Raw genomic sequence first — 16,357 nt, forward strand, 5'->3', positions numbered from 1 at the left:
AAATGTGCATACCCACCTAATTATCTAGAATTAGGTGAAAAAAGCAATATGTAATGAATAATAAACAGATATTATTCAATAAATCAGCAATAAATGTAGGTAGGAAGAGGACTGACCTGCAGCTTTGGTGAGCAGCAAAGAAAGAGGAAGAGGAAGATAGTTAAGGAGTTTATATACCACCTATGTACTGTTTCTATTGGTTGTTTTCACTTGTGTTATTAACTCTTTCTTTGCTGCTGTTGGTGAGAGTAAAGGAAGATATGCAAAATACGAAGCCTCCTGTCTTGCCTTAAAATTACCATAAGGACGAGATAAATATTAAAAAGCACCAAATAAAACCACCACTACCAATGCAACCACAACTGCTGTCAAATAAGGTGACAACTGCTTGGTCAGCTTATTTCTGTTGGAGTAGAAATGGGAATGGTGAAACACGAAGAAAGCTGTTAGAGATGGGGACTTTGTCGGTTTGGGTTGCACAGCACATATACTACACCAGGTGGTAAGGGCAGCTATTCCAACTGACGGGCAGTGCAGGCTTTGGAAGCCGATTGAAATGTGCCATAAGATCGCTATTCCAACTGACGGGCAGTGGACTTTGGAAACTGACTGAAACGTGCGGTGAGATTGCCAGTCACTTTCACTGCAGCATGAAGACAAGCAAGCAGTTAAGGGAGAAGCAGGAGGCTCAGGCCCACCCCACCACAGTTTACATCAGGATGTAGTCTAGGGCTGCAACTAACGATTATTTTAATAATCGATTAATCGGCCGATTATTTTTTCGATTAATCGATTAATCGGATAAAAAAAAACAATATGCAAATTTTTCGTTTATTTAAAAGAATTTAATGAACTGGATGTTAAAAAACAACTTAAAATTTACATTAACATTCTTATTTTGTTATGATGTAATAAAAAACAATATTTTCAAAGTACAAGAACCCAAACACAATATTTATGAAACAAAATAACCCCAAACATTCTGAAAAGAGGTGGACTATTACTGTTCAAGAAACTTTGCCCCAGCCCTGGCACTTTGCCCCAGAACTTTGCACCCAGCACTTTGCACCCAGCCCTGGCACTTTGCACCCAGCACTTTGCACCCAGCACTTTGCCCCAGCCCTGGCACTTTGCATCCAGCACTTTGCACTCAGCATTCAGCACTTTGCACCCAGCACTTTGCACCAGCACTTTGCACTTTGCACCCAGCACTTTGTACCCAGCACTCAGCACTTTGCGCCCAGCACTTTGCCCCAGCCCTGGCACTTTGCACCCAGCACTTTGCACCCAGCCCTGGCACTTTACACCCAGCACTTTGCACCCAGCCCTGGCACTTTGCACCCAGCACTGGCACTTTGCACCCAGCACTTTGCACTGTGCCCCTGCACCCAGTCTCCAACTCTGCCCTGCACCCAGCCCTGCCCCCACATTCTGCCCTGCCCCCACACTCACACTCTGCCCTGCACCCACTCTGCCCTGCACCCACACTCACACCCTGCCCTGCATCCCCACCCCCACTCTGCCCTGCACCCAGTCTCCCACTCTGCTCTGCACCCACACTCACACCCTGCATCCCCACCCCCACTCTGCCCTGCACCCAGTCTCCTGCCCTGCACCCCCCACCCCCACTCTGCCCTGCACCCCCACCCCCACTCTGCCCTGCACCCCCACCCCCACTCTGCCCTGCACCCACACTCACGAACCGCTCTGTGCGAATGGAGCCACTCGCACAGAGCGAACCGCTCTGTGCGAATGGAGCCACTCGCACAGAGCGAACCGCTCTGTGCGAGTGGAGCCACTCGCACAGAGCGAACCGCTCTGTGCGAGTGGCTCCATTCGCACAGAGCGAACCGCTCTGTGCGAGTGGCTCCATTCGCACAGAGCGATTCGCTCTGTGCGATCCGTGCACATAGACATGAAGAATACTTACCTCCGGAACGCGTCACATCCGTCACGTAGCTGAAAGAAGGCGGAGACTGCAGAGCGTGTAGCAGAAGCGGGGAACGCTCGCGGAGGTAAGTAAAAGGAGCCGAGTGCTCCAACAACGAATTGATCACTCGATTAATCGATAACGGAAATCGTTATCGATGATTTCCGTTATCGATTATTATCGATTTTATCGATTCGTTGTTTCAGCTCTAATGTAGTCACCCGTTGGAACACCACCCTTGATAGAGTGGATCTTGGTCTTGAAGCCACTTTGTGCCAGACCATCCCCTCACTTACCTTGGACAACACATGCATGGAACAAAATTAGGTCTTTCCAGGCCAAAGATCACAAGAGTGTGTTGGGAAGCTAATCAGTAGGCTGAAAGGTTGCATGCAAGCCACGGAGTTTTACAGATGTAGCAGGCAAGTTACGCAACTTATGTATTTTCTTACAATTTTATTTCCACCTGATATATTTTATTAGCTTTTACATCATGCAGGGTTATATTCATTTAATAACGCAAAATACCATTGTTGCTTGTCTGCAGCTGTCAGTTCTATCTGTTGCAGTTTACAATCCATACATTACACAAAATGAGTTGGTTTATGGTTTATTTATTGTGATGAAATTAAGTCCTAATACATTTGCCATACTACCAGGTTTATTGTTTAGAATGTGTGATGCTTAGAGTTGCGACAGGATGTTCCCTGCCAAACTGCATGCAAGTCCTGTGCCATCATCTTCTATGTTAATAGATTTCACCTTCCCATTTTCAACCACTAAAGAAAACCTGAGAATGAAGAAGGGTGTTTCAGATAATGACACCAATACTTTAAAACATTATACCCTTTTCCTCAACTACAGAAATATGTGGTGTTTAAATAAAATTAACTTAAATAGTATGTAAGTATTTAAAATTCCCTACTCCTTACTTTGCAATTTTTCATCTATGGAAGGGACCTCTGAGATCCCAAAAGCTTCATCTTCTTTTATAATTGCTCAATAAAAAGGAATCACCTTTGACACAATCTTCTCTCAAACCAGTACTTCTATATTAATTTCCTTTATAAAAACATTGGGGCACAAACAATGGCTTGTCTAAACTGCTCACAGAAGGTTAAATATGCATCTTTGCAGGGCACAAGACTGGTAAAATAAGCTACTACAGGAGGGGAAGTGTTATAAACTGACCTCTTGCAGCGCTGGTTTCCAAATAAATCAAGCAGTTCCTTCTTGTCTAGGAGAAGCCCAGCAGCCTGAGACAGTAGAGAAATTCAAAAAGGATTTAAAAAACATAACATCATAGCTTTATACCAAATCGACACACACATATGCACAACCTATTAAAGAGGTATCTGTTAATATTAATCTTATTAAATATTAATCCCAACATTTCATAGATCAGTGAACCCCCTGTGATGCCACTGGAAATAGGATAGCAGCTTCTGCACGGCGACAGTAGCCAGCTGCACCTGAAGAGAGGGGAATACAGGGAAAGAAGTGTTGACAGTAAAGGAGTGTGTGAAAGTATATGGTGTTTGATAGTGTGTGTATATGTATAGTGTTAAAGTGTGTGTATTATTGCATGATATTAGCATATTGTGTAAGCATGCAGTGTTAGCGTGTGTGTTACTGTACAGTCTTGGCATGTGAGGGCTAATGTAAGGTGCTGGCATGAGTGCATGTGTCAGCATAGTGTTTAAGCGACACTAACTCTAGGCTCACCCCTTCTCATGCCAGATTACATTGTGGTTCAGCCAGCAAAGTATACACAATGACTGAGCGGAAAATATAGAAATGAAAAGAAAAAAAAGAGATACGATAAAGAATCGCCTCAGTGTGGTGTTTGAGCATGAAAATTCATAATACTGCATTGTATTTAATGTGGATTAACCCAGTGTTGGATTATAAACACAATTAAATCCAAAAATAAAGTGACAATTCTGGTTATAGGATCAAAATAGATGGGGAAAGTGGTAATTACCAGCTTGATATGTTAGGATGGTAAAGGGCTGATATGGGGAGGTAGTGTCCTGTTACCAATATTAGAAAGTATTAGAGCAGCTAGTCTTGAAGAGTGAAAAACAGTTGCACCTATTGGGGGGAAAACTATAATGACAAGGATTAAACTAAAAAGAAGACATAAAAACATTTATTATAAGCAAAAAAAATAATGAAACAAATAGATAAAATACAAAGTACTTTGTTTCATTTTTTTGCTTATAATAAATTATTATTTAATATTTGTATGCATTGTATTAAATACTTGGTTTTCCATAGGACTTCACCTATAAGTTACTAGTATCCTTTTGTACGCCTCTCAGGGTAGGGGTTGTGTAAGAGAGAAGGACATGGGAAGTAGAAGTGAATTTTAATTTGGTTTAATAGTAAATTACTATTCATTCTTATACCTCCAACATAATTACACAGATTGATGGATAAATACATCAAATCAGTTATATCAAAAGAAGCGTAAGTGACAAATCCATTTTAATACATGATATTAAGCCAGAATTCATAAGCATATATTCACTGTTTATTTGCCACCGTGAACCAAAGCAGTAGGAATCTTTTATCAAGCGTGTGGTACGTACTCATAAGGATTTTCATTTATGGCCAGCTAAACTAGTAGGTGTGCACATCATCAGCGCACAAGTGTTGATATACATATATTGGTTACAACTGCAGAAATTGTGGTTTGAGTGGTGGCAGACGCATTAAATGCTTTAAAAGCTGCTGCTGTCATATCTGGCTAATGTTTTGGAGAAGCATATCCTGACAACTGTATGTGCCAATGAACAGCGGTACTACACTTTTTCTACATCTTCTACATGCACCTAAAATATTTAGGAATCTCACCAAAATATACAAAAGTGCTGTTTAAAAAGCACAGCTGGGCTTATGTATAAAAGTGTTTTGATGTAAAGTTTAAATGGTGGTCATGCAGCTGGCTCACTGGAACACCCCCTTATTTGTGATCCAAAAATAAGACCATTTATGAAACTTATGTTTGCATCATAATCATGTTTTAAAGCATAACCCCTATATTCAATAATGAGCAACTGGCAGCCATAAGACTCTAAATCCACTTTATATGAAACCCCTCATGTGCATCTTCATCAGGCAAGTCTACAATACATATTGTTATAGAAGCTCACGTTGGTTTTGTTCAGTTTGCAAATTATACTAGCAGTACAGGAGATGACAGCAACACTCTAGGTTGCAGTGCTTATTTATAGCATGAAACTCGACAGCACACCTTACCTTGGCAAATGTTCCAGTGGGATCAGCCAGCATCCGAACCTACAGGACAGAGATTGTTAGCTTTGGTGTGTGTATCCATGCCTGACTCTATAAATAGGAGGACTCGCATTTGAAGGGTTAGGATAAAGCCCTGCATGGAAACCATAGCTAAATACAAGATTCTCCAAAATTAAAAGGAAAGTGTGCTACTTAAAAGCACAGAGAGAGAGAGAGAGAGAGAGAGAAAATGAAAAATAAGTTGGTAACAACAAGGACTGCTTAATGCAAAAAAGTCAGGGTCAAGATACATACTTCAAATGTCAGTGTACAGTGATTTTTATGGCGTTTCTCCAGTTTTAGTAAGGGGACACAACCTTATAGACAGTTTACACAGTAACAAAAAAAAAATAAAAAATAAAAAAAAAATCACATGAATGTAGTGGTACATGTACACAAAATAAAGCAGGATGGGCACACATAAAATGGGTTAAATTTCATAAACCAGGAGGAGGAATCTGTGATGTCACAAACTGGACTATTCACTAAATGGAGAGTTCACAGGATAGTTGTTACCTGTAATTCTCAGCATAAAGGAGATCATTAATTCTGACAAAATCCCCAACTCCATTTGCAGAAATGCAGCCCCAAACTATCAAGGAACCTTCACCATGCTTTACTGTTGTCTGCAAATGCTCAGTCTTGCATTGCTCTCCAGCAAACAAGCTGCCTTCTACTATAGCCAAATATTTAAGATTTTGGATGCATCCATCCAGAGCACCTGCTGCCATTTTCCTGCATTCCACTTTCTGTGTTTTTGTGAATAGTTGAGTCACTTGGAGGCCTGGCTTCCATGAAGACCACTTCCGACCAGACATTTCAAGATAGTAGATGGATGTACCAAGGTCCCAATGCTGAGCTGATGGCACTCCTGGACATTGTCTGTTTTTGCTTCTTCAAAAGTGCTCGGACAGAACATCTGGAATCCCGTCTGCCTTGAGATTTCTGCCTGGGAGAATCTAAACTGATACAGTATAACTACCTTATGTCTTGTTGCTGTACTCAGTCTTGCCATGGTGTATAACTTTTGACATTAAACTGTTTACATCAACCTAACCTTGTTAGGGAGTTTGGCTGCTCCTCATCCAGTTTTATTCCTCCCACACAACTGTTTCTGTTTCAGTTGATTATTGTGTTTCAACCTACACATTACATTGAATGAAATAGAAGTCTAATTTCCTAACTCCGAATAACATGTTCCAATGTGCATAAAGAAAAATGCCCACTATAAATGTATGTAAAGTGACACATATGAGAACTCTATCCTTAACACCAGGAATATGGCCTGGTTTTACCTGGATGTTAAAGTTTGTGAGGGAACACAACTGGAGGGAGTGAAAATGGACTTATGGTCCCCTAGAGTGATATATAAGATCATGGAGTAGATCCCAGTGCTCCTTAATGCCACAGCAGACAGTTTAGTGGCATTAGTGTGGCAGAGCTGGCCTTAAGTGTTCTGGTGCCCTGCGCGGACTACTCCTCTGGCACCCCCTTCTCACTACCTCCTCCCTCTGCCCCTTCTCACTATCCCCCCTTCACTACCCACCTGCTGCTTCTAACTATCGACTCCCTCTCCCTACTTCTCATTATCCTCACTTACTTTGTTGCCGGAGTCCTGCGGTGGGAGCGGGAGGCATCGGTCTTCCCGCTCTGCCGGCATGTCATGTTGAGCGCCGGAATATGATGCCATGGCGCCCTGTGCGGCTGCACAGGTCGCACACCCCTGAGGCCGGCCCTGTGTGGCATCAAGCAGGTTGACACAACAAAAACATGGCATGGATGTCCATTAACCCCTTCAGGACCGACGTTTGCAAACTGCGTCTTCCCTCGAAGTATTTAAATTCCGTGCTCGTGGTTTGCTTCAAAGCGATCGCATGCACGGAATTGAGGGGGAGTGGCTGCTACGGATCGGTGGAGACACTCAGTAGCAGCCGTCCTTCGCGATCCCAGCGTTCATAGCGATGCTGGATCGCGCATCATTGATGGCGTACCTGGTACGTCCCGGTCTGCAAGGGGTTAAGAAAGGGCTTCCCTGAAATACATTTCTACATGCTAGGGGGTTGTGCAGTTACAGACATTACCCACAGTGCATCATGGTGGGGGTGACAACTTTATTTGTACTGGTAGTGTACTTTTACAGTGGTTTTGATGAGACCCCTGGAAAATGATTCCTCTTCTACCACCCTATGGACTTTATCTAAGAATTTTCATGGAGGGTGCCACTGAAGGAGCCTAGTACCTAATGTGTTGTGGTGCTTTGGGTTTGCAGGAACCACCTGATCCTTAATAATGATCAGATCTTCAGCTTGCTTAAAGAGTTGAATTAACCTCAGTACTCACCCTCCTGCCCCTCAGCACTTTCATTTGTCATATGCTTTTTTTGCAGTTGTGTTATGATTACAGTTGCTTCTTGGTATTATGTTTCATGTCAATACATGGTGAATGCTTGCCTCATGTGTACTAATTCTGTTCCAGACTACAGATGTATGTATTCTGCACTTAGTTTCAGTCTGTCTCGCGTATGATATACATGTTCTGTCCCTGGAACAAAAACTCAGTAAAGCCTGTATTAAAAAGATATTTGCAATATGTTTGTTCAATCATGACACCTCTTTTCCATGTTTTGTCTTAATAATTATTATTATTATCTTTTATTTATATAGCGCCAACAATTTACGCAGCGCTTAATACAGTACTGTAGGGAACAGCTCACGCATGGGGCGGCAATTACAGTATTCACACAGGGTTCAAACGTAAAGCGTGTTTATTTAGATGCTGTAGGCACAGAGCACCTTGTAAACAAAACAAACTCTAAGCCTGTCCAGCTCTAACTAAACATCCGGATACCTCTCTACAAACCTAAGGTCTGGCACAAAGCAAAGTAACAGGTTTTCCCTATGTAAAGCTTCATACCTGGTGGGCTGCAGCGCTGGCTGTAGCTGCTCCTTCACTCAGTTTCTCCTCCCCCCTGCAAACCTAACAGCCCTCTCTTTTAAGGCTTCCTCCCCAGTAATGAGCTTAGGAAGCCTCACCTGAGGGTTCCTGGGTTTGCTACCGTGCCTGGCTGAGGAAACCAGGTGAGATATCTATCCCATCAACCACTCTCCCATACACTTTACCACAGGACATATATTCAAGGGGTATGACAAGACGAGAATTGACAGACTAAGTCACTAAGACAAACCGATACATTAGGTGGAGAGAGACCTGCTCGCAAGCTTACAATCTTGAGGGAATAGGTTGACAAACATAAGGCACAGAGAAAAAGTGAGAGGTAGTGTGGTGGTTGTATCAATGACAAGGAGGATCTAGCAGCTAAGATGGTATTGCTTCTCTGAATAAGTGAGTTTTGAGATGTTTCTTGAATGTTGGGAGGGTGAATGCTGAAAGTTTGTTGGAAGTAGATTCCAGAGATATGGGGCAGCCCGAGTGAAATCTTCTAGACAGGAAAAAGAAGAGGTGATAAGTGAGGAGGAGAGCCTTAGCCCATGGGAGGAACGTAAGGATTGAGAAGAAGAGTATTTGCTTATGAGGCAGAAATGTATGGATGAGCAGTGTTATGGAGGGCCCTGTATGTTAGTACCAGGATTTTAAATTTAATTCTAAAGGGAGCCAGTGGAGAGTTTCACAGAGTGGGGAAGCAGAAGAGAACCGGCGCGCAAGGAAGAGAAGCCTAGCAGCAGCATTTAGGACATACTGTAGAGGAGAGAGTCGAGACAGTGGAATGCCAACCAGAAGAGTGTTGCAGTAGTCAAGCCGGGAAATGATAAGTGAATGAATCAGAGTTTTTGTGGATTCTTGGGAATGGGAGGATGCAAGTGGCAGGATCTGGCGAGGGACTGAATGTGGGGAATAAAGGAGAGGTTAGAGCCAATGATGACCCCAAGGCATCGGGCCTGGTTAGTAGGAGAGATAGTCGTGTTAATGGTAATAGAGAATTCGGGTAGTGGAGTGGAGTTGGAAGGAGGGAAGGTAATGAGTTATATGTAATTTATGTATAATACAACAAGAGCATTTAAACATGTATGGAATAGGCATAAAGCTATCCTGAATCAAAGACAAAAGACTGATTAAGGTTGGAATCTATAGATCCAGAAAAATGAGTAGACCGCATGAGCTGAGTTGTTCTTATCTAGCAATACTCTTTTTCTCTCTGTCTAAACCACCAAGGTAACATCTTAGGACAGACACAGATAACAGGACAAAAAAATAGAACTATTTCATACCCACATACTTTAGAACAGGACCTTGTATTCTGAATGCTTTGCACACCGCTCATATACTTTGTATTATTATTTATTGTTCTATATAGAGCAATTAGATTCCGCAGTGCAGTACGGGTAGCGGGGAGATGACTAGTTTGGCATTTGGGTACAGGTGCTATGCAGATCATAGATATGGGTCCCTGGGGTGGAGCAATTGGAGAGCAGAGTGGGAAAACGCCCCCCCCCCCATTTTTTGGAAAATCCATTCTTTTCCAAGAGGGTAGAAGTCTGCAGGATCCGTTCCAAGATTCCTATGGGGCCTGCATTAGGTACAGGTGCTGGGCATTAAAAACCCCTGGAGCCTGATAATCAGAGAGACTGTTGGGGCAAGAGGAAGTTTCCCAGGGCAAGAAGAGGCCCTGAAGAAGACCATCCCTGAGCCAAGTAAGGCAATACCTGCCTGGACCTTTGTGTGCTGTCTGGGGGAGGTTTTCCAGAGCCTGGCTTATCTGGGTCTGGCTGGGATGTTAAATTGGTGGGTGATTAGGCTGGTCAGTCTGGGCAGCATAGTTTAGTTAGAGAGGGCTCCAATTGGGAGCTAGGTTGTTTCTTTTCATGATTTTTTTTGGGGGGTGTTTTGTTTGAACAGTTAAAATTAAAGCACTGTTTTGCTACAAGCTGGTGTTCCTGACTCTGATTGCCTAAGAAGTCTGTGCTTGAGAACCCTAACTGTGACATTTCTGGTCCTCATGCTACAGGGTTTGTCACATAGTATATAACATAACCAGATTACATACTGAAACAGGGGAGGAGGGCCCTGCTCAAATGAGCTTACAACCTAGGAGTTAGGGTTTATTATACAAGCGGTAAAGGTGCTGTTGTTTGGGACCAGCCACACTAGTATAAGTATTGCAGGAAAGGGACTAGGAAAGGTGAGCTTAAAGAAACATAGGAGGAGTGGGTGTAAAGGCCAAAAGCAGAGGGGAAAGGCCAGGGGAGGGCATTCCAGAAAACTGTCAAAATTACCCTAGTTGAACACCTTTAAAATTGTGATGCATGCCTTGCAATATTTGCCCTGTACTGGTCAAAATAGATGAAAATCCTGGCCATATTGGGTGGTTTCCAAATCAGGACAAGTTAATAAATATATTTTGGATATTTTTTTTCCCATTGGTTCAATGTGTGTACAATTTGTATGTATACAAAACTGTAAAAAATGCCTTTTTTCATTTTTTCACCACTTTCTCCAGTTTATTTCAAACAAAACAATGTACTACCCAGCTTTCAAATGAAAGCCCTACTTGTGCTGAAAAAAAACAATATATGATTTGTGTGGGTGCACTAATTGATAAGAGAGAAATTACAGTTGAAGAAAGACATAGCAAAGACACAAAAACGGCTCCAAAGGATGAGATTAGTTTGCAAAATGAGGTAGTGTAAAGAGAGAACAGAAGGGTTCCTAGAACTGAGCCTTGTGGAATCCCAACCGAGAGGGGAAATGTTACTGGAGATGGAGATGCTGAAGGTAAGATCAAAAAGGTAGGATGATTTGAAGGAGAAGAGGGTGGTCCATGGTGTCAAAAGCAGCAGAAACGTCCAGTAGGATTAGTGTAGAATAGTGGCCCTTGGATTTAGTAAGATTGGTCTAGAATGTTGAGAACGGAATCAAGATTGAAGAGGGTCAAATAAGGGGTTGAAGTCAAGAAATTTGGTTAGTTGTGCATAGACAATAATTTCATGAAGCTTTGAGGGAAGAGGCAGTAGAGAAATGGGATTGTAGTAGTAGCATGGTTGAATGAGGATGAGACAGATCCAGTAAAGAGGGAGAGGTTGAACATATGAGCTGATGTAGGGACCAAGGTAGGCGAGAGAGACTGGGTAAGGTAAGAAGGGATTGGATCAAGGGGACATGTGGTGGACAAGAGAAATGAAGAAGAGCATCAACCTCATCTTTTGTGACTGGAGAGAATTGGTCAAATGCAGAGAAGGAAAATGAGTTCAGTAAATAGAAGAGTGGGGAAGGGCAGGTGGGAGACGGTGCTGATATTTCATTACAATTTTAATACAATTTTATTACGGAAGTATGTGGTAAAGACAGAGGGAGTAAGGTTAGTGGAAGGGGTAGTTGTTATAGGACGAAGAAGGGAATTGAAGGTAGTGAAGAGACGTTTATGGTTACGAGACAAGGAGGAGATAAGGGAGGTGAAGTACCGTATTTTCCGGCATATAAAACGACTTTTTAACCCATGGAAATCTTCTCAAAAGTCGGGGGTCGTCTTATACGCCGTGTGCTCAAACTTACCGAGCCGGACTACAGAATCACGATTCCCCACAAAGCCCCTAAAACTGTAGCGTATCTCTAGGGGAGGGGCGAGCGTGTGTCTAGAGGTTAACATAGGGGCAGTTATGCTTAATGGGGTGTTTAGGTTTAATTTAGGGGCAGTCATGGTTGATGGGGTTTTATGGGTTCATTTAATTTAATAAAGTTAACTTAAGGTGCAGTTAGAGGTAAAGGGGAATGTAAATCCTGGGGGCAGTGATTATTAATGTATTTATTTAAAAAGTATAGTGATATTCTCTGAATGATTCAAATCCCTGTAAGATTTGAATCATTGAACGACTCTCTGACTCTGAGTCATCGTTCCTCTGTGAATTAATGAGCTGTAACCTGATCCCAGAGTCTGTGTCTGAGTGCTCTGCAGATGACTTGCTCTAGGATCAGGTTACAACTGCATGATTCACAGACTTAACTGCTACAAATGAATCGTTCAGTCTACTGAACCGATTCATCCGGATCACTAAAAAGATTCGGATCAAATGAACGATTCGTTCATGATCCGGACATCACTATGGGGAACAGCAAACAGCTATTACTACTTTAGCTTTAGGTACACTCAGCCATGCATACTGAGCCAACAGCCATGAGCGCTGGGGTGCAGGAATGGGGGCACTTGAGCTCCATGTATATCCAGCATGGGAAGCACGGCCATGTATACAGGGCCTGCAGCCATCAGCACTGAGTGCGTTAAGTTAGGGGACTCCTTTTCTCCCTAATAAATACATTACTTCTATTGCCACTACACACAAGTGTTCTGTGTCTTTATTTAAAACAGTTCTCAGGGCGGGGAGAGATTATCCATCATGAAAACTGTTAGGGATTAGTTTCCCTTAGTTTCGCTTCTCGGCCTTTTGGCTAAGATCAAGTGTAGTCTCTCTTACTGGGAGGAGAGATGACACTGATCCTCTGGCCTTAGGGCTGGGAATGCATGGAGCCCGAGGTGCTTTGATTGCCCTGACTTAAATGTCGGAGTCACCATGTGCAGTATTGCACGCCGCTGCCATGGTGAGCGCACGTCTCTGCACAGGCGGCCATCTATGCACATTCCTCCATAGCACCATTCGGGCATGGAGTGAATTTATTTTTGTACCTGGCTGGGTCATTTTATGGCCTGCCCTTATTTATTTATTTACTCTATTTATTTAATCACTATGTGTGAGAACACGTGTGCCTATTAATTTGATTTGATTTCCACGGTCACCAAACCTTCTTGCGAGGCCACGTTCACCCTTTTGTTTTTCGATTTGGCACTTTCGTTTTTGACCACTGCCTTATGGCGGTGAAGCCTAAGGGGGTTTCTCCCTTACGGGAGTACCCCAAAGGAAAGGGTTCTCACCCTTCGGGGTGAGTCCCATAGATCCGACCCTCCCATGGGGGGGGGGAGGAATCAGTCTGGGTACCTTTTCGGAGGTCTCAGAATTCGTATAGGGCTTCTGCTGCCATGTGCACGGAATGCTGCACCAAGGAGCACGCACCTCGGGCTCAAAAAAAAAAAAAAAAAAAAAAAAAAAAAAGAAAACTGTTAGGGATTAGTGCTAATCATTGACAACACCTTTGAAAAGAGAATGACACGCAGGAGTTTAGGTTTAAATCAGAGCCAGGGATGCTGGTTTCTACTTATATGGGAGAGTTTAGACTGTCAGACAACTTGATCTTCTGGGTATCAGAAAACCAAATGACCCACTTACACTAATTCATAAAAGCGCTTCCTCGTCAACACTACACAACTTGGCAATATATATGTTTTATCAACACATTCTTGCACCACATTGGGATTTCCCATGAAAAACCAGTTCCAGTACTTCATTTTCTGTCCCACTGGAAACATGTATTACACAAATTTGGAAATGAGCCAATCTAAAGTCTTATGAAACAGCCCTTTGTTCTTAGTCATGTATTCTCTCTTCTGTCAGAATTACTAGTGTCAGAGCCATCTAAAACATTAACTATTTCTGCTGTTTCAGCAAAGAGCTCTGTAGAGTGTCAAACTGCTCTGCGAAAGGCCTTCTACGACAAGAGGTCATAATCTCAAACTAGAGAGTCAGAGGTTTAGATGTAATGTAAGTAAGTTTTGCTTTACTCAGAAGGTGGTAGATAAGTGGAAGGGCATCCCAGCAAAAGTAGTAGAGGCTAAACTAGGAAATTGAAACGTGTGGAATAGGCATAACACTATACTGATTCTAAGACAAGACCAAAGACTGATTATGGTCTAAATTTTTTCATCAGGAAAAATGAGCAGACAAGATGGGCCAAATGGCTCTGGTCTGCCATCAAATTTTACTTTCATATCTAACTGAATGTTTTTGAGCCAGTGATTACATTTAAACCTGCTTAATTCCAAACATTAATAGTACTGGATATGAAATAGTTTAATGTTGGATTTATTACTAAAGAAAAAACGCCCATTAAGTGAAATTGGCTGAAGTCAGAGGCAAAAGAGGTAATTGGCTGGGAAATGGTTGAGATATAATAGTTTAAAATCGTTCACGTGGTTGTCCACAGTGGGCCATTTAATTTACTGACATTAGGTTTATTATAGAATCCCACCTTCAGAGCATACTGTAATTGACCCTTTCTAGCAATCACTGTTCCTAGCAAACAATGGAGGAGATTATTATGCAGGTATGAATTACTCTCACCTTGCCCTCTGTCCCATGGGCTTTTCCCCACTCAGACATCACAAAGACATCATTGACTGCAATACAAGCTACAACTTCCACTCCGCAGGACTTCAGTTCTGCAGCCTGATCCACGTACCCAGGAAGATGTGTCTGTAGGAGACAGTAAGTACCTGTCATTTAGGCAACACGTTTGAAATCTTGTCTGGAAGAAAGTGCACAATTAACTGTATGGTTATATGATATTATCATAAAATACCTCGATATGTTTTCTTTGCAAAAATATGTATTTTTCTGGAAGTACGTGGTCAGATTCATGTTGGATCATTATTGGTCATATAACTTATCTGGTAGTTATTATTAAATTGTCTGGTAGAAGGTTGATTAAATTGTTGCAAAGGCACAATTTTAGACATCCCAGTTAAAAGAACACCTCAGCCATTGTATGCACTTTAATACAAAGAATAGTTGAGTAGTCCCTTTACATTTTCCATGTGGATCCCCCTTGCACCTGCCCCCCCCCACCTCAAGCTACTCGTCTTGCATGAGACGTGCTCAGCCTGTGCGCTCTAGCCCTGGATCATTGAGACACCCCTTGCACATGCTGAAAGTGCCCCCACTGATTTTTAGCAGTTCTCTTAAAGGTGTTTTTTTATTCCTACAGTACTTAAAAAGGTACTTTTAAGTACCATTAAAGGTTTTAAGGCATTTTTTCTCCGTAAGGCTGTATGGGACACTATACTACTTCTTTAAAACAAGGGAGTGGCCACCATACACTTGAGACATCGCTTTTCCTTATGAAATCACTGGAAATAAAGGGCATAAATTGCTCAACCGGCTACACTAAACACACATTTTTGCAGTTTCGTAATACGGTGGCTGGTGAGTAGAGTACAGTACCTCTGTATGTTGTACCCTAGAACAGCACTTAGTATCAGCATTAGGAAGTCTATGTAGCAAACAGGACATATAATCTTGGGAGTTATTATCTTCCACTGACTATATGTTTTCTAGTTTAGAACATAGAAATCCTAATGCAGAACTTACATACTAAATGTACATACGCACACATTTTTTTACTGCAATAATAGTATGATAGTGTCCCTGGAAGCTGTATTAAATAGAGACAGCGTGTCCTGTTCAAGCTGTATAAAATCACTTGAGGCAGGTATAAATTTAACATCCTCACCTTGGAGCAGCCAGGAGTGAAAGCCCCAGGGACACCAAACAAAATTCCCTTTTTCCCACCGAATACATCCCTCACACTAATCTTGTTTCCAGGGTCCCCTTCAAACACCTGCACATCCGGAAGATGGTCTCCAACCTACAGAGAAAAATGGGTACATATGGACTAAACAGCGGGATGGCAGCTGCTTGCAACATTAAGGACATAGTATGAGTATAAAAAAAAAGGATAAAAAAATCTCTCATACGTCAGATTTTGGACATTTATCCCATTATCGATATTTACTTCTTTCTTAGCAGTACTTATTTAGATAGATAGATAGATAGATATGTGGTAAAATTCCACTAAAGTGCATAATTACCCCATACAATCTGAAACTGACGCGCATACGTTTATCACATACCAGCACTTACTTGCCTTTAGAGAACGATTGTTAATATAATGAAAAAATGTTAACATACAGATACCTTAATAGACATCGCTACTAATCGGACTCCGCTTCTAACAATTACGTTCAAATACGACAGAAGGAAGATTGGAACGGGGAATCGTACACCTACGACGTATACGACAAGTTATATCCGTGGGCGTAGTCATTGTAGCTGAAGGGCAAGGCCACAGAGGGAACCTGCTCCTCCCCAATGCGCATACTCTATTTGGGCTCATGGAGTGCAGTGCACATCTTGCTTTACAGTAATCGGGATTGCGTAGCTGCCCATTTCTTTTTATTTCCCTTTATTGTGCACGCTATATCACCGCCCACTTCTACGGCTACTCAGG

General features: G+C 42.3%; 1 protein-coding gene across 1 annotated transcript; it reads right to left on the minus strand.

Annotated features, from left to right (window-relative positions):
* Positions 1–2,528: 2,528 nt before the first annotated feature.
* PRDX5 (peroxiredoxin 5) lies at positions 2,529–16,280 on the minus strand. Its single transcript, XM_053449047.1, has 6 exons — positions 16,045–16,280; positions 15,581–15,715; positions 14,413–14,544; positions 5,195–5,233; positions 3,122–3,186; positions 2,529–2,720 (listed from the first exon to the last, which is right to left on the minus strand). Exons 1-6 carry the CDS (start codon positions 16,054–16,056, stop codon positions 2,615–2,617), a joined length of 489 nt encoding a protein of 162 aa, XP_053305022.1. The 5' UTR covers positions 16,057–16,280; the 3' UTR covers positions 2,529–2,614.
* Between the last annotated feature and the right edge of the window lie 77 nt (positions 16,281–16,357).

Source organism: Spea bombifrons, chromosome 10 (assembly GCF_027358695.1).
Source record: "Spea bombifrons isolate aSpeBom1 chromosome 10, aSpeBom1.2.pri, whole genome shotgun sequence".
Lineage (NCBI taxonomy): Eukaryota > Metazoa > Chordata > Amphibia > Anura > Pelobatidae > Spea > Spea bombifrons.